The sequence below is a fragment of the Leguminivora glycinivorella genome, chromosome 9, assembly GCF_023078275.1.
Source record: "Leguminivora glycinivorella isolate SPB_JAAS2020 chromosome 9, LegGlyc_1.1, whole genome shotgun sequence".
NCBI lineage: Eukaryota > Metazoa > Arthropoda > Insecta > Lepidoptera > Tortricidae > Leguminivora > Leguminivora glycinivorella.
Window position 1 is genome coordinate 10,812,316 of NC_062979.1, and position 14,500 is coordinate 10,826,815.

Consider the following 14,500-nt stretch of genomic DNA (forward strand, 5'->3'; position numbering starts at 1 on the left):
TTTCTTAGTTCATTGTTAAATCTCTTCAAAAACAATAAGACTACACACAGTGGAAACCAGTTAAACTTTCAATAAAGTGAATTATAAAACCTATTACATGTTATCATACACTAGGAATTAAGATTAGTAAATTTTGATTTCCTCATTAAAGTCATATTGTTATTATTGAATAGTGTATCAAGTGCAAGTATTAAGTTAATAATTACAAATTCTCACTGCCTATACATATATTTTATTGGCTATATTGTCTCAAATTACAAATATGTCTTCAGAACAACCTACCAAGATGACTACAAGGAGGGACGTCCTGATTGCCAAAATGCAACAATTACAGAAGGAGCTCAAAACAGCCAACGAGCTGAACAAAAAGCTCCTTCAAGAACAAGAAGAGAGTGAACAGGAGATTGAGCGTGTTGTAAGAACAAACACAACACTAAAAAATCAACTCGCCAACCAAGACGTTGAGTATGAAGACTTGCAAGGGCAGCGCGATGAACTGCAGGCCATTGTCAACCGGTTCCAGCAATGCCAGGATATACACGAGCTGGCGTTACAACGCGTCCGGGACTTGCAACAGCAACTGGAGGAGTCGGAATCAAAACATATTTGCAAGTATTGCTCCGGCAACCCCGTGCCCGCTGACAATAATATGAGTATTTTTGCTGAATTAAATAGTTTTGATGTAGATTTAGTTCTTGATAGTACAGTGTCCTCTCCAATAATAGAAACTTTAGATATTAAAAATTCTGTGCAATTTGAGGACCACAGTGATGTTAGAGTTACATTGAAAGGTAACAATAAAATTAAAAAATACTTGAAATTGAACAGATTCATTAAGAAATCAAAGCTTTTGCTGAAACGTCATACTTCACTGTTTAAGACAGTGCAATCTAAATGTAAAAGTGTTTCCCTCAGCGAGGAACTTTTAAACTGTCAATATCAACTAGACAGGACAACTGAGGAGCTGAATCTCCGCTCCGATGAATTAAAAAAATTAGAATTAAAGTTGATAGACTTAACTAATAGGGATGAATTGTCAAGTAAAGCTTTACAGGAGTACATAGCCTTTATGAATAATGTTCTAGAACCGGGCAGCGGCTACAACCTGAGCTTCGAGTCACCACGGCCACCGACGCGCCCCGCCGCGCCGAGTTCGCCCGCGCTGCGTGCCGTCCTAGCCGCGCCGGGATCGCCCGCGCTGCGAGCGCTGTTCGCGTCGCGCCCGAGCCCCGCGCTCGAGCCCAGCCGAGACCTTCACCCCGTCTCGAGCTTCGGGGATCCTGCGCCAGTACCGGCTCAACCGCCATCGTCACCGCCGGGCGTCGTCGAGCGGGTTCCATCGCGACCGTCCATCGCCGGGCCGGCTCCATCGCCGCCGGCCCTCGTCGAGCCGGCCTCGTCGCCGCCCAGCCTAGCTACGCTGGCTCTGGCGCTGCTGACCTATGTCTCGCCCGCTCCGGCGCCGCCACCCCTCGTCTCGCCGCCGTCGCCCCGCCTCGCGCCGCCATCCTCCCCGCCGCCCCCGGCCGCCGCCGCGGCGTGCTCCCCGCCGCCGCCGCGCGCCGCCCGCGCCCGCGCCGTGCTGTACAGCGACGAGGCGGGCGCCGGGCTGGGCGCGCTGCTGGCGGAGCGCCTCCACCGGCGCGTCATCAACCACTGTCACCCGGGGGCCACCGTCGCTCGTTTGGTCGAGTGCATCTCTGCAGGCGAGTTTGACCGCGATTCGACGCTTATAGTTTTTGTAGGGAACAGTTTAGACTGTACTAAACGCGATATTTTAAATTTGTCCGCTACTCTGTCGGCGCTCGATCGGGGAGAGGTAGGGAAAATAATTATGTGTGCGCTCCCATACAGAAGGTCGAGAAAGGTGAATAAGAGAGTTTACCATTATAATTCTTTGTTGTACAATCTCTCAGTATATAGTAGTACGATTTCGTATTTTGATACGAATAAATTTATATATGATTTTGTAATGCCCTGTAACAGAACCTACCTACCGAAAAGATGTCTAGTGGATTGTGCTAACCTGTTAGCATATAATATTGAGGACTCCGTCGTATCTAGGGCGGCGTCTAGTAGTTTTACTTCGCGTAGCTCTTTATGTCTCGGTAGCGTGGGTTCCGAGACGGAGTCGCCTGGTGATTTGTATTTAAACTAACCGCTACGACAACGTCTGCACCGGCCGGCTCTGCTCGTATTGATGCTAGTATGCTTAGTGAAACCGAGTTATTAAATTTAGTTCACCAGAATATTCAAGGCTTTGCCAGCAAGGAACTCGAAATAGATTTGTTTTTACAGTCCTCGAATATTGACATTCTCTGTATAACCGAGCACTGGCTTAAAGGGCATGAATTTATGTTTAATTACAATAATCATAGTATAGTTAGTTATTTCTTCAGAAGATCCTGCATTCGCGGCGGGTCATTGATAATGGTTAAACATAGTATAAAAAGTAAAGAGCGTAGAGACATTGTTGACTTGTCTGTAGAACGCGTTATAGAACTTTCTTGTGTCGAGTTGGAACGATTTATTGTTGTATGCGTGTACAGGCCCCCATCGGCGGACTATAATGTATTTGAATCGGTTATAGATGAAGTCCTTAGTCGTGTTTTTAGAAGTCAGAAAACTATAGTTGTATGTGGCGATTTTAATATTAATTTGCTAGAAAATTCGCCTTTGTGTGGAAGGTTACTAAATACCTTTAAATCTTTTAATTTAGTAAATTTATTTTGTGAACCAACTAGAATCACGGCAACCAGTGCAACATGTATAGACAACATCTTCAGTAACGATATTGCGATTAGTAAATCTGTAATAAACACCTTGAGTTCTGACCACTGTGGACTAAAAGCCTCTTTTGGCGGGAAGATAGAGGATATTCCACAAGACACTGTGTGCAGACTGATTTCCGAAAGGCGCTTACAGTCATTCAATCGTAATATTAGGAACAACTTACCTTTTCTTTCATGTAACCGAGAGAACCCTGACTGTCTGAGTTCTGAGTTGTTTAACTGTATAAAAAAGGAATTTGATGCCTGCTTCATCCCCAAGAAGATGCAGGGCAAGGTCAAGGTTAAATTTAGCGACTGGGCTACGCCGGATATTCACGATAAGAGACGCCGGCTCTATGATTTGTATGATCTGCGAACAACTGATAAAAGGCCGGAATTTATAGAGTACGTAAAGAATTTCTCGAAATCTTTTAAAAGGATGTGTGTCGCCGCTAAAGCTGATTATTTATCCAAAAAGATCTTAAATTCCAGCGATAAAGTTAAAACTACATGGCAAGTGATCAGCAGTGAAACAGGAAAGCGTAAAATAAAAGAACGGCACTACAACCTACGAGTTGCTGATACTTTAGTAAGTTCCGACCGTGAAGTGGCAGATCACTTCGAGCGATTTTTCTCGAATATACCGGCAGAGACAACAAAGTCTCTTAACTCATCGCCAATTGTCGCTGAAGAAATGCTGCAAGCTAATGTAGAAGAATGTTCAGAAATATTCACATTTTCTTATGTTACTCCGACCATAGTTATTAAAACGTTCAGATCTTTAAATTTAAAGAAAACTGAAGATCTATGGGGCTTGTCAGTTAAAGTATTACACTCAATAGTAGAATCAATTGCACCCTATTTAGCTGAGATTTTCAACAGATGTATTGAAACTGGCATTTTTCCTGATATTATGAAACACAGCAAAATTATCCCGCTGTTTAAATCAGGAACGAAATCAGACCCGACCAACTTTAGACCTATTTCAATATTACCAGCGCTAAGTAAGGTCTTTGAGAAGCTTATTCTTAATCAACTGTTGTCTCACTTTAACAGAAATAAATTGCTTGACAATAATCAATTTGGTTTTACCAGAGGTCGTTCAACTACTGATGCCGGTGTGGTACTTCTAAAACACATCTTTGACGCCTGGGAAAGAGCTCAAGATGCTGTTGGAATTTTCTGTGATCTATCAAAGGCCTTTGATTGCGTTGATCACGAGAATTTAAAGAGAAAATTGAGCCACTATGGGGTTAAAGCTGCTGCCCTTGACCTTGTTTCATCGTACCTTTCCGACAGAACTCAGCGAGTTGTTATCAATGGGACTCAATCAGCAGGTTCACCGGTAGCACTTGGAGTGCCTCAAGGTTCAATTCTCGGTCCCTTCCTGTTCTTAGTATACATTAATGATCTACCGAAACTAGTGCAAGATAAACATGATATAGTGTTATTTGCTGACGACACTTCTCTTATATTCAAAGTTGACAGAAAGGAAAGCAGCTTCGATAACATCAACGATGCACTGTCTAGCATAACAGACTGGTTTACGGCGAATAACTTACTTCTAAACGCCAAGAAAACCAAGTGCATCAGATTTGCGCTTCCGAACGTTAAGCAGGTAAATAACAGTAAGATCCAAATGAAAGGTGAAACGCTGGAATTTGAAGATCGAACGGTTTTCCTTGGAGTCACTTTGGATTCAAAACTGCAATGGCATGCACATATAGCCACTTTAGCTGGCAAACTTAGTTCTGCAGCTTACGCAGTAAGGCGAATCAGACAACTAACAAACGTAGAGACGGCCAGGCTGGTATACTTTAGCTACTTCCACAGTGTTATGTCATATGGGATCCTGTTATGGGGAAAAGCTGCAGACATTCAGGCTATTTTTGTGCTGCAAAAACGAGCTGTCCGTTCAATCTACGGATTGGGCGGTCGAGCATCTTTAAGAGAAAAATTCAAAGAGGTGAACATCCTTACCGTTGCCTCTCAATACATATACGAAAATATTATGTATGTTCGGAAAAATATCCACGAATTCAAGCTTAACAGTGACATCCATAACTATAACACAAGGAACAAACATAAACTTGCTGTGACCGCCCACCGTCTCCGTAAGGTTGGTACGTCTTTCGTCGGGAACTGTACACGTTTTTATAACAAAGTACCAACCGATATAGTGGATTTGCCATTTGACAAATTTAAGGCACGCATTAAGCGTTTGTTGTTATGTAAGGCGTACTACACTGTGAAGGATTTTATAGATGATAGGGATGCCTTTAAGGTGGTTGCTTGTCAATAGATGAATGAAGTCGTATATATTTTTTCATTTTCTCTGCATTGTGTAATTAAGCATACTAGTGTTCAATTGACGTATGAGAACATATTCTCGTCTGATTATATTGTTTTTATTTAAGTTTAGTTGTGGACACTTGGAGACCTTATACATCTCCAAGATTATGTGTTTAATGTTTAATGTTTATCTTACTTTAATTTTATTGTATAAATCTATATTTCCTTCCTTTGTAACATACGAGCACAGAATATAGTGTCTTACAGCTATGTTTTATTATTTGAATATTTAATTTAGCCTGGCAGCTTAAACATGTCATGCACACTTAAAAGTCTTTGCTGCGGTGGCGTCGTTGATCGGGTCGCCACCTTCCCGAATAAAGGTTGAGGGAGGCGATGGCTGAGATATGCGTCATACTCGTGAACGGGTGCCGTCTGTGAAGACCGGTCTGTTTAAGCTTACTGGGGCTGTTATAACTTAGTAACTTTAATTCTAATTTTTATTAAATTAGGACACTTTGTTCGGTTGTCGTTTGTTTCCTTTTAGTGAATATTTTAAATATATGATTTTGACTCATGGAGACCATATACATCTCTAAGGAGAATTAGATTAAGTAGATATACATTTTATTTTTAGTTGTGACATTTAGAGTCATTTGCACCTCTAAAGTAATTTTAGACTTTTTTTTTTTGTATTTGTACTTTTTATATTAAAATTTAGTGTAGTTCTTGGTTGTAATTCGACATTTAGAGACCTTCTACATCTCTAATTAATTGTATAGAGTTAACTTTAGTTAGAACTTAGAATTAGTATATAATAGTATCAATTGTAATTTCAACTCAATTTTAAATATTTTTTTAAATACCTATGTACATGTGACGTGTAAAAGTGCCCCTGTGGCCTATTTGCTGAATAAATTATTTTGATTTTGATTTTGTGTAAGTGTTTGTCTTTTTTATTTTTTTAACAATTATCTTGTCTGCTTTGAGTGTGATGGTTTTTTTTTCGCTCTAAAACTTCTTTTTATTGTATTCCAAAGTATTTACTATAAATATGCTTATGTATAAACAATTGTGAAACGATCTTCTTACCAACGAATTGTCATTCGAGGACGTCCTTTATTACCTCTATTCCTTGTCTATAAAAGGCACAGCTACCATAAATAGGCGGGAAACGTAACGCAACGGAAAAATGGTATAAATCATCAGCGTCAATACGCAATGTCAGTGTGTAGAGGTGATAATTGGTTCTACCGTTAGATTGACAATGGGTTATATCGTCTGCATGCGTGCGGTCCGTTTGTTAATGTAGGTAAGAATTTAGAATGGCGGCGTTTTGTGAACATCAAAGGAGTGAGCCTTCTGTACTTGTACTATTATATATTCTGTGGTAGCACGGGAGAGAGCATAGCATAGCATGAGTTGTCATAATTCAGTACGAAGTACATACATACCTATTCCCAATCCTCAAACGAACACTTATAATAGTCAAAATTGAGTTTTTTTTGTCGTATTCAGAGCAAATATTAGACTTATCTTAAAGTTCGAATCAAGCAGTTATCACAGTTTATTAAAGAGTACAATCGTTCATTATGGCACTTCCGCTCCCCGCTGAAAGTGCCGCCCACCCACGCTCGGTTACCTCACAGTTACCGCCTGTCAAAAACGCGAACAGTCGACCTGTCATATCTCACTCATACAAGAATGGTACGACGCGTTCACCTACACGAGCTTAGAATGTGTGCTAGGAACCCACCTCTTTCATATATTTGATCGTCAATGTCCGAGATGTTCAGTTACAGTGGTATTTTATATTTCATAATGAGGTTATTGTTAGAAGAGTATAATTATGTTAATCGTGTTATTGTTAAATGTTTTGTTTGTATCTGAGCAATTCGCATAAAGTTTTTGGATCACGTCTTATCAATACCAATTAAATTCTTATTCACATTATATTAGGCGAGATTTACCAGATTTGCTAAAATGGCCCAAAAAGGTTTCATGAAACTGGCGCAAAATGAACCCCTTGAACTTTTATTAACATTGATTCTTATGAAGTGGCAGTATCTGCCTGTCTTAATCGGTATGCACGTATCATATTCTAGAGTTGTAATTTTTGAACAATTTAGAACGGTTGAAGAACATCGGTATAGATAAAATAAAAATATGCATATTAAATTAGATAATGTATACCAGTAAAAGTCTCTTATTTCTTTATTTAGGTACTATGAAACCAATATAGTACTATGAAATAATAAATATGTAGGAAACACTATTTTTGGTATTGGGCGATTTCTACCTCATCATAGCACGATCGAATATGGCAAAAGCCGGTCTACTACTAAAAAGTCTGTTCACCTGTTAACGTACGATATTACAGTCATAGTCAGCTATCCGAATAGTTATTCGCCCACGAATTCGTGTTGAATCATCCGTACTAATAATTAAAAATGGGAAAATGTGGGTGTCCGTTTGGTTGTCCGTCTTTCACGGCAAAACGGAGCGACAAATTGACGTGATTTTTTAAGTGGAGATAGTTGAAAGATGAAGAGTGACATAAGCAACTTTCTGTCTCTTTCTAACCCCATACCTCCCTAAAATGGGGGGTGGAAGTTTGTATGGAGCATTCCACAATTTTAGAATTTAACGCGAGCGAAGTCGCGGGCAAAGGCTAGTCTATAAATGCGCGTGAGTCTGGCAAGGTAATTGATGTACTCGTCCGTGTAGCTATAGTGATTCTTGACAGCTAATATTGAATGTTGCTTTTAATTTTTACAGATAGATAAAAACTTTAAATACAAATAAAAAAGTATGCAAGAACATGTTCTATAGGTAAAACTAAACGTAAATTATTTGTACTAATAACGTGCAATCAATTACTAACAAAAAATTAATTGCCAAACTACGTAGAGTGAATGATTTAATACAACGTCGGTAAAATTGCAAATCTACATAAAATAATACAACAAGCACCTATGTTATTTGACAAACTCTGCTTTCATACTTCTGCCTAAGCTACCTATGTTATTTTAAAAACTTTGCATTCATATTTCTACCTAAGCTTCGAAAGAAAATACTGAATATATTCCTTCTCATATTATGATTTCATGTAGGGGTGAGCGAATTTAAAAATTTTGGAAATATGCAATTGAATACCACTCAAAGAATGCCTAATTTTATGTAGATTATGAGAAAAATAATAAAAAATATCTAGTTATATACTTTTGGCCCTCTTCCATTAATTTAATAAAAAAATATTAATATTGTTTTGTAAAATATATTTTTTTAATTTTACATATTTTTTTACATTTATATATTATAACACCACCTTTGGTATCAGAAATGATTTTAATTTCAGTTTTTTTTTAAGTTAAAACATTTTTTTTTCTGAGATTTAAATTTACTGTAAACTTGGAATTTTCCAAAAAATCCTATTTATATATAACTCATGCTTAAAAAAATATTCTAAGCATCTGACAGAAAAGCTATCAATCGAAATAAACTCATAGCACATTGAACAGCATATCAGTCCAACCAACATTTTTGGTTATAACGCTTCAATGTATGCTTAAATTGCCCAATTAACGCCTAAAATGTCACTTTTGGTCATCACGTAAAAGTAGAAAAAATCTAGAGAAACGCAAAAACCCAAAGCATTTTATTTATATCTAAAGATGTCCTTTCATATAAAAGACAACCCAAAAAATATATTGTACTTTTTACTTCTTTTATCGTATTTCGCATGATAACGTGATTATTGAGTTAAAAATGAAATATTGAAGTATTATTATTTATTATTATTTAATAAATTTAAACATTATTGTGGGTAAATTCACTTAATAACAGGTTCTTATATATCATAAATTAATAATAAAAAATAAAAATTGACATCAGACATATTTAATTTATTTGTTAATTTTACCTTATTTTTTTTGCTTTTACGGCTGGTAGAGGGCTAAAAGTAGTACCTAATTTTAAATTTGATACCAGAAATATAATCTACAATTTTTTCCACAACTTTCGATACCTATTCCGTTATGAATTTCATATTTTTAATTTTCTCCATACAAGCACGCTCCACCCTATTTCATAGGCCGACTCAACTTGTAATGGGTGTAATAAAGACCGCGCCAAAAATACGCGCCTACGTACTTCAATGGCTGACGAATTTATTGATCCACTTCACTTGACTATGCGAGGCAGACCAAACTTATACATATTAAGATCATTTTGCCGAACATCAGTAAATGAAATAGGTATATTTTTTTAAACTCATCTTATAAGCATTGCTCTTATTTGGTTGTTAGGATAAAAACCAGTAGAAATTTTCTTCCACATAGCCAAAATTGACTTGGATGTCGTGGATCAATGGGAAAATTCAGTTATGTTATTAGTCATCTTACGTTTATTCATTTTAAAGTAAATATGACCTATTAAAGACTAGGTATGTTCAGGCTTTCAATGTGAATCAATTACTACGAAGACTATATTCACGGTGTAACATGCTGAGGAAACCGAATAATTTTAATAACAGCGTATTCCTCATCATGTTAGAAGAGTAAAATGTCATATAAACTTTTCTGGATTTCGCCTACTTTCAGAGTTATAAGCAGTGATCGGGGATTTGGATGCCACTCGGGGTGAATGACCCCAATCATTATGCTAGTATGGATATGCCGCGAGATTCCAGGGTTTATGTGGTTAGATAAAGGACAGTTTATTATCATAATATTAGCTTTAAATTACATATTGATTGTCAATATGGGTAATTATCATGGGTCAAAGTTTTAAATGTGACATGAAATCATCAATGTTATTAGTTTATTACTGCTGAATTATTTTTTCCTAATTAATTTAGCATATGCCTCACTTACAATAAAATATGTGATTTGTATAACAATTCACATTATTATCATCCAAAAATACTAGGTAAATGGCAACATGTTATTACATTAAAATTCATCATCAAACCTACTTCACTAAAATGGTACTTTCCTTAAGGAAAACCAGTTGTAACTTAAGGAAACACCGATCATTTGTCTACTGTGACATAAAAAAAATCACGTTATCACGGGTCAGACGGCGTATCTATATTAACGTTTCTACTTGACATCCCGCAGTGTGGCATCCAAATCCAAATCCCCGATCACTGGTTATAAGCATTTAAAAAAATAACAATTACTTATTATTTCTCAGAACAAAACGCTGTTTTAATGGCGATGATGCCGTTATCGGACACAATCTAACTATCCTCGTTGATAGATATCAAAAAGTAACTAGTAAGTCATTGCAAAAAAGTATTTTATTAGAAAAAAAATATATTTTTTTATTTTAAGTTTCAGTTTTGGGAATAGCATTTACTTTTCATGTGAAAATAAATCTAAAAAATATTTCCTCATACAAGCATTGATCTTTAATAATTTGCGGTTTTCAGTGTTAGAACGTACGTATACACATTAATAGTACGTATACATATAATGTGATTTATTTTCCGACAATTATTTACACGACCTGTTTAATGTAAATAGTGTTAAAGGTTTATAATAAATTAATAATTCATTCACTTGAATATAGCTAACTAGTATCTGACTGACCGAGTGACAACTTAAGTAAGTACGTCATAATAATTTAATACATACTTATTATATTTTAAACTAGTTTCATAGTTATTTTCACAGCAATTAAAGACTTTTCTGCCAATATCGTAATAAATGCAAAATTATAACTGCCATATTTTTTTTTATAATATTGTCTTCGTTTACCGCGATAGTTAGTCATGAAACGTTACTCATGATGTGTTTTTTCATCTTTAATAAACTCACTGACTGCCAAGGGAAGTTAACTACGAACAAGCTCAATGAATGAACATAATAATAAATGGTGATACGCAATAATGTGTCATCCCACATGCATTTTGCAATAAGATGTCAACTCAAAAATTTGACGAATAAAGTTGACGTTTTATTGCAAAATTCATGTGGAATAACACATTATTGCGTATCAGCAATCAGCATCCATATACAGGGTGGCCCATTCAAATCGGTCAGTATGGGAAAGTCTGAAACTGTAAGACATACGAAGATTTGTTCTTAGGAACCATGTCACCGATTTTGATAAAAAGAAAAACTGCATTCACACAATTAAAAAAAAAGTGTACCCAGCTGGGGAATCGAACCCGGTTGTTTCGAAAAAATAAACTTACACTATTTCTATTCAGATATCGTTTGTGTAGGTCTTAAGCAGTAAATATCTCTAAGAAACATAATGTCTAAAATGAATAAAATGCATTTTTTTCACATACTTTAATTTATCATAGTAGGTGTTAAAAGTAACCACCGTTACAATATTCAGCAAGTTCACTTCATCTTTACAACAGTGTACAAAAATAGCTATAACACCGTTGAAGACCTAAAAGTAGCCATAGAGTCAACTTTAACGCAGATTCACCACATGAAGATACAAAATGCAATAGTAAGATCGTTACCTAGACGTGTTGAATATTGTATTGAAAAAGACGGTGGTCACTTTGAACACCTACTATGATAAATTAAAGTATGTGAAAAAAATGCATTTTATTCATTTTAGACATTATGTTTCTTAGAGATATTTACTGCTTAAGACCTACACAAACGATATCTGAATAGAAATAGTGTAAGTTTATTTTTTCAAAACAACCGGGTTCGATTCCCCAGCTGGGTACACTTTTTTTTTAATTGTATGAATGCAGTTTATCTTTTTATCAAAATCGGTGACATGGTTCCTAAGAACAAATCTTCGTATGTCTTATAGTTTCAGACTTTCCCATACTGACCGATTTGAATGGGCCACCCTGTATAGTATCTAGGTAATATACATATGCGATGCCGGCAGGGAATGTGTTAATAGAAATCCCTTATGCCTAATCGTTTTTAAAGTGATATTTTACATCATTTTCTTGCAAAGAAATTCTTTCTGTAACAAAATGTTTACAAATTTTCCAATTTTTTTCCGAAATTTCACATGTCAACCTATTCATGGTAATCATAGTAGAAGCTGGTTACCAATTAACGTTATAGGTACCCTTGTTAATATCGTTCGGGTCATCGATTATGTGGCAGGCAGTTAGTGTTTCATTTTTCCTATCAAGGACGTAGTTTTGTGTGGTGTTCGATCGATTTTAACCAGTGTCATACTTTGACCTCGTCTACCCTGTTACTCACTACAGCACAACTCTGTAGAGCAGTGATTTTAATACTATGTATGCCGTTCTCGAGCAAAAGGTACAGTGTCGCTTAAGAAAAGTGAAATTCTAACATTTCATTTGTATAGCGTGCGATACGAGCAAATGTCATCCTTATGGCAAGCGACAATGTGGTAAATATATTTTACTTCAGAACGGCGCATTTGTAAGTATGTATAATAAAATTGTCTGTGTAGATCTTGGTAGGTAATGTTAATTTAAACGGCATCTAGAGCATTATTAGGTACCTACATATGTTTAACAGCTCGTGAAATAGGTACTGAATTTGTCCTCCTTAACCATTGAATGCATGACCTTGACAAAGATTTATTAAAATTTGAGTTTTGACATGCTGTCATTAGAGTCAAAAATAGATGATGCATATATACATCACTATGCATTTAAGGGTTAAGGCCACGGGTAGTAGTAGAAAAAGTAATAGCATTAGCTAGCTAGGGAGGGATGATCGTCAAGTGTCGAGAAATGTATTACTTACCTAAATACAAATGAACGTTGAATGAAACGGAAAATAGAAACCGAGGAAAAGGTTGATGATATGTGTAGGAGTTACATAAGACATAAAACAACAGCGATACCACTAAACTATATTATATTAAAGAATACATGTATTACTTATGTAAAATTTGTTTTTGTCTATATTACCAGTAGGTAATTTAAATGAAGGTAACTTAAGGTCGATGACCGTTCCTAAAACAGAAAAAAATAGTTATTGATTAGTATATAAATAAAGGCTGCTTTCAAAAAAACGTCAAAAGAATGTAAAATTGATAGTTTTAGTCGGTGAAATACTACACTTTCCGTTATCCAATAGATTTATTTAATTCAAGTTCCAGTTAGAGCATCTTATTATCTTGATTTTTATAAGACTGGATTTTTGAAAACTAACTCACTAAATTAATGATGAAATTTTTTCTAATGCACGTTTAGAAAAACGCACGTATAGAGCTGAATCAGTCGATCTTATTTGTAAAATTTGGACAATTTTGAATATTAAAACGGGTAAATTTATAATTCGTATATCCTGTACCACAATCATTTCAGACTAGATTTTTATTTTAAGTTTTTGAAAAAGAGTAAACTAGCCTAAGGCGAATTCAATTTTTTTCAGAAATTACCTAAAATTAAGTGACAATTTCTTTGAAAATCTACATCACATCGAAGTAAGTTTTATACTAAATTAATCTGCAACGTTTACTTTATGCCTTAGTGATTATAAATTGCTATTATTGATTTTTGCCAATTTTTGAAAACGAGCCTTCACCGGTACAATTATTACCACTTTTGGACATTTTCTCATATTTTGTTAGACCAAGTAGAAAAGTCCTATAATGTGATATATATTTATAAACTACTCGCAAAGCCCTTTAATTTGATGCCACACACGGTATGATCGAGCGCTCGGTTGCGATTTCACTATTTTTAACACGAAAGCCCACTTAAAAAAAAAAAACAATTGTACGTTTACAAATCTATTGATGCGGTTTCATAACTTGGACGGAGAATTAAAATCGTGCAAATGTATTACTAACCCGTTATATGGCAAAGGTCTCAAAAAAGCGCACGTTGTCAAGTATTCTTGCATTTTTCTTCCTGCTACAGAATTTGTAGGATTTAATTATTGAAAATATTTTATTCAGTCTATCTTGTTAAACTGCTATTGGTAGGCAAGTATTTATTCAGCTGTATACTTACACGAGCCATAACATCCTAGTTGCAAGGTTAAATTCTACCTAATTTTAGTTTCACTACTCCTCCACAGATGTCAGAAGCGCTACTTCTGAATTTGGACAACCTCTGTTACAGTTTTTGCAATACTAACTATGACTCCGCTACTCGACGTGAGATGGCGCTGCTGAGCACTATGAATTCATAACTGCCTTATTAGCTACATTGTTTTAGTGACTCATTCTTGTGGCGTTTAGCAATACCGTTACGAGAGGGCGCCTCTGGTCGCTATGTTGGTTAGTGATTTGAATTTGGAACTTTCTTTTATTTCTATAAGGGCCACTTGCACCACCCGCTTAACTCAAGGTTAGTGGGCTGTCAACTGTCAAATTCCATAATGAAAAAAAAACGTTTATTTTCAAAATAAATCCTTTTTTGACAACATTAAATCTTCTGCCAAACTGCAGGACAGTTTGTTGGCAGAGGGGACTCCCTTACATAAAAAAAAAACCAGCCAAGAGCGTGTCGGGCC

At 36.1% G+C, this 14,500-nt stretch overlaps 1 protein-coding gene across 1 annotated transcript; it reads left to right on the forward strand.

The window, feature by feature from the left end:
- The first annotated feature begins 262 nt into the window (after positions 1 to 262).
- LOC125229840 (protein diaphanous homolog 1-like) lies at positions 263 to 14,176 on the forward strand. Its single transcript, XM_048134781.1, has 2 exons — positions 263 to 1,819; positions 14,063 to 14,176. Exons 1-2 carry the CDS (start codon positions 263 to 265, stop codon positions 14,174 to 14,176), a joined length of 1,671 nt encoding a protein of 556 aa, XP_047990738.1.
- Positions 14,177 to 14,500: the final 324 nt, after the last annotated feature.